Source organism: Trachymyrmex septentrionalis, unplaced genomic scaffold (assembly GCF_001594115.1).
Source record: "Trachymyrmex septentrionalis isolate Tsep2-gDNA-1 unplaced genomic scaffold, Tsep1.0 scaffold190, whole genome shotgun sequence".
NCBI lineage: Eukaryota > Metazoa > Arthropoda > Insecta > Hymenoptera > Formicidae > Trachymyrmex > Trachymyrmex septentrionalis.
Genome location: NW_017305072.1, coordinates 639,101 through 643,813, shown reverse-complemented (window position 1 = coordinate 643,813; position 4,713 = coordinate 639,101). Strand labels below are relative to the sequence as shown.

The window sequence follows — 4,713 nt, the reverse complement described above, 5'->3', positions numbered from 1 at the left end:
CTTAATTGAATAACAAGAACAATCACATGTAAATGATGTTACTTTGAAATGATGTTAATTACGCTAAATTAGAACAACGTTACAATGTTACGTATTTGAAAAATGGCTTTTTAAATTTCAATAAAACTTTCTCTCTACTTCTCATATATCTATCCTATTTATTATACACATCTATCCATATATCTGTATATAGTACATCTAATATTACATATCTATCTTTTATCGAGCAAATGAATAATTCAAAGAAACCTTACCAATAACTGTTAAATTGACTTTGGAGTTTCTCGTCTGGCCAATTTGAAAATCGACACGACATCTGTAGATACCGGCGTCCTCTTCTCTCGTGTTCTCGACGCCTAGTTGCGCCGGTTGCTTGTCCAGCATGAAATAGGCGCGATTCGAGAATACGCTGTTGTCCGACCATCTTTCAGCGACCCCAAATTCTCGGTTCCTGGCGTCGATGCTGTAATAAAAAATCATATCGATAATAAATGGGAGAGTCAGGTATTGGCAACGTGAGCTGTTTTGCGTTAATCTTCTTTAAAAAATGCACAATCCGCCTCATGAACAATATAGAGGAATACTTATAATGAATGCGCGTATTCGTTTTCTCTTCTCCCGTTTTCGGATAAAAGGGAGCTTATGATATTAAGCTGTATCAAAAGTATTTTAGCAGAGAATTTGATCGTATTAATGTCGCTAAATTATAAATTCTCTCACCTTTTGATATTACATATTAAAATGTACGTGTAAATGAATTTAGTATGCAATAATGATGATGATAATGCGATAATTTCCGTTTCAGAGATGCGAATCGGAAGATTAAATTGTGTTGGAATTAAAAAGTGCGAATAAAATTCCATTCATCAAGATAAATGCTTTTGTAACGTCATTAAAAAATGTAGGTCATGCAAAATATTGTATTATGTATACAACATTTTGCAAGAATATTTTATGACGCAGTCAACCGTTTACAGTCATGTGAATAATCCGACAGACAGATTTTCGAAATGCTATATTATGCAGTTTACGATATGTGTCATCTACAATAATAAGCACGAATGAAAATATCTGAAAAATGCGCCCGATGAATTATAGTGAGAATAATTTCATGGTAGATAAAATACTCGTTACGGGAATTGTTGTAAACACAAAATGTGGCGAATGTTTGCACTGAGGAAACGGACTGCAAAACCGATTGTTTTACCATTCCCGTAAAACAGAGATTTTCCCGTCGTCGCAATGTCGCGTCGTCGGTTTTGCGCCGACCCGCTAACTTTTCTCTTTCTTCGCGCGATCCCGTCATACAACGAAGTTTTCGCGTTTTTGTCACGAGATCGTATTTTTTTATCGGACGAGTTTCGCTCAAAGCCATTTGATTCGATACAAGGAGGATATTTAAAACGGCGTAAAAAGTTCTGCAAAGGCGCTGGGCGTCTGACGGAGGCGAGGCGAAGGCATTAAAGATACTGAACAGAGTGTTCTATTTTTGCCTTCTATTTTTACTTTCTTAATGATAATTTTTTTTGACATTTTCATCGTTAATCTTTCTTAAAGGAAGATGACGCGACATTTATAGTTTCTAAATAGATATCAAAAATAAAGAATTTTCGATAAATTAAGCTCTAGTAAAGATGATAGATAATAAAATCATTCTTCAATTAATTTTAAATGGCTCCTACTTCAAAATAAAGTTTAGATTAAAGTAAGCTATAAAGATATATGTATTTAAGATATAATAAATATGCAAAAATAAATGTATTTTTAGAGATGAGCGATATATATTTTTAACGAGAAAATCTATCGTACTATCTGGCCGCTCATTCAATCCTGACGTTTTGAATATCGAAATTTTGGCATTGAAGGCACAAAAAAAAATCGCAAACGGATTTCGCTGCCACAGACTTTAACCATTTTCCATCGATAACGCGAACGGCCACATGTACTCGTATTGCATTTGTCAATTATCAATCGGAGTCGATGCTTAATTTTAAAGGATACGTGCAGTTCGGATGGTGATTTTAACGGCAGGTGTCATTACCGCGGTAATTTCGATTAATGTTTATGAGTGTTGTTTCACCGCAACCGGCAGCCATGGACGAATTCATCAGTCCACACGAAGGAATAAATTAAAATCCACGAGGGATTTCCCACTGCATAGTTTAAATCGCGTTCTAACCCCGGCGCGTTATCGCGGCCGTTGTAATTGGCACATAATTAAAGTTCCTCGGATGATCATTATATACGGGTAATCATTATTTCAAGCCGTGAACGCTATCAAATTGTAATAATTATACAGCTATAATTGATTTCATTTCACGGCGATTGCATTTCTCTTTCGCCGTTAATTACCGCCTAATGATTTACATGATGTGACACGGATTGCGTTGCAGTTTTTAAATAAAATTTCTCAAATTCTGCTGATCTGCGCGATTAATGCGAACGTTATTAACATTCCGGATTGCAAATATCGAATCCGGCGTGTCGTTCGTATTCCCCATTCGCTCGATTGTTATTGTTTGGGAAAATGCAAGTATTTCGCTACTTAACGCCGCGAATAAACGCGTATCCATGCGGCATTCGAACGAACGAATCCGCTTAAAACGCCGTTGCTATTTTTCCTGCTTTTTAAGATCCGTTACGCTGCCGCGTGACGGGCTTCTCAGTATGTGTATCGTAACGTTTGAAAAGGATTTTAAAATCGCGAGCTGAGGATACTCCAGCGTCAGCCGGCGTTTCTGCTTTTCTATGAAAGGAAGCGGATAATGGTGTGGGCGGGGGCGAGAGTTGCATGTTAAGCACACCGTTAAGTGCTTAACCATAATACAGCCACTGCTAATCTGCGTTGCAGATAGAGAGGCTTGTTTATGAAAAATGCAATACAACCGTCGACGTACAATAATTTTAATAAAAAGCGAGGATCTAAAATAGAGTTAGGATTTGCCGAAGGATTAACGAGAGCTGCGGGATGAATTAGTTATTTGTACCTTCCGTTCGCTTTGTGTGATTCTCGTTCGTAAATTCTTTCTATATCTGATTACGATTCTTCTCCATTTTTAAAAAACTAAGCTACTTACCGCTCGCCATTTTTATTCTGCTCTCTATATGTGCGACGACGAATTTTTCATAATAACGCATTTAATTGTAAGTCCTCAATAGCTGGAACTAGAATGTGACTAACTCGCCGTATGTAAAAAAAATTTAACTCAGCAAACTCGAAGTTACATGTAATGTACTTATTAGTTATAATACCCCACTAATATAACGCGATATAATATATATATATATATATAAACGTATTATATTACAGTTATATTGTTGAGTAGAAAATTATAACTAACAGATACATTACATGTACTTGGTGTTTGCTTGGAAGGGACGCAAAAATGGCGATATAAATTTCTATATATTTTAATTCATTCGCTACTATCGGTGACTAATATTATTTCTTGTTATATTTTACACGTCGTGTTAAAATTAATAAAAGAAATGTTTTGTTATTAAGGGACGCATTTTTTTCTTTTGTCTCAAACACCGAGATGTCTAGTTTTAGCTCTGTTGTAGATCTGCACATCAAATTATCAATGCCCAAATCATCACGCTTCTGTTATTTGAGTTCTCTATGAAATCGATTCATGGAAGATTCAGCACTTGATTGTATTATCGACGCGATCACAATTCGTACGTACAGACGTATTTCGAAGAGAAACACAATGAAAAATACAATGATCGTTCTCTATTCGATATTGTCAATGCCAAGTCGCGAAGCGAGATTCGATCTCAACGGGAAATACACATGCGAAACGCGAAACGATCCCAACTTCAAAATGTCCGGAGCGTGACAATGGTGCCATGAGACTTGTTCGAAACGACTAGGCGACTGTGCGAGTCAAGGAGAGAAACAAGCGTTTGGTCGGACAAGCGTCAAAACAAAGGCGATTGCTCCTGCCTTTGAACTTGTCGTCGTGGTGAAAACGACTGATTGATCTCTCACTTTAATGGTATTATCAAAATTATTGACAACAGTTTGCAATATTCAGTTTGTCTCCTATTACTTTTAGTTGTCGAGGTAGCCGTCTGTGATTCTTAGTGGCAACCTTGTGGTTGCTTATCGAAGTTATTTGAAATGCTTGTAAAAGGTAATTATAAAATTTAATAATAATATAAAATTTTAAGTATCGAATAATTTATTCGTAAAATTCATTAACACATTGTCTGCTTAACGAGTTTTACGTGCCTTACTGTGTACGTCACAATATAATGTATTTATTATCAGAAAATATAATAATGAAATATCGTGTAATATATAATATTGAATATGAATGGTATTCTTTATGGCGAGTGACATAAATAGTTAGGTAATAATAATTATCTAGCTATTTGTGTTACTATTAAACATTTCTATACTAAAAAAAATTATATTGTGTCGTGCGAATAGTATACTGAAAGAAAAATTTGTAATATTTGTGACTATAATTACATGTTACCATAATTATACTGCTATAATATTAATAATAACTATTTTAGAATTAAATATAATATAGGTCTATTATCAAATCACATATACATACATTCTTTGAAACAATATTAAATAAATATATATTGATCCAAAAAATAAACTATAATTAAAAACGAATTATAATTAAATTATTTATTAATTAAGTAATTTCAGTCATTTTTGTGCTAATAATAACTATATAGTAATTATGATCA

General features: G+C 34.5%; 1 protein-coding gene across 1 annotated transcript in view; it reads right to left on the bottom strand.

Annotated features, from left to right (window-relative positions):
• Window positions 1-4,713, bottom strand: part of LOC108747045 (nephrin) — a 106,305-nt gene that overhangs the window by 66,407 nt on the left and 35,185 nt on the right. Inside the window, exon 2 of the mRNA XM_018484276.1 lies at window positions 255-463. Within this exon, the coding sequence (XP_018339778.1) occupies window positions 255-463 (209 nt within the window). The remainder of the gene's footprint in view (window positions 1-254; window positions 464-4,713) is intronic.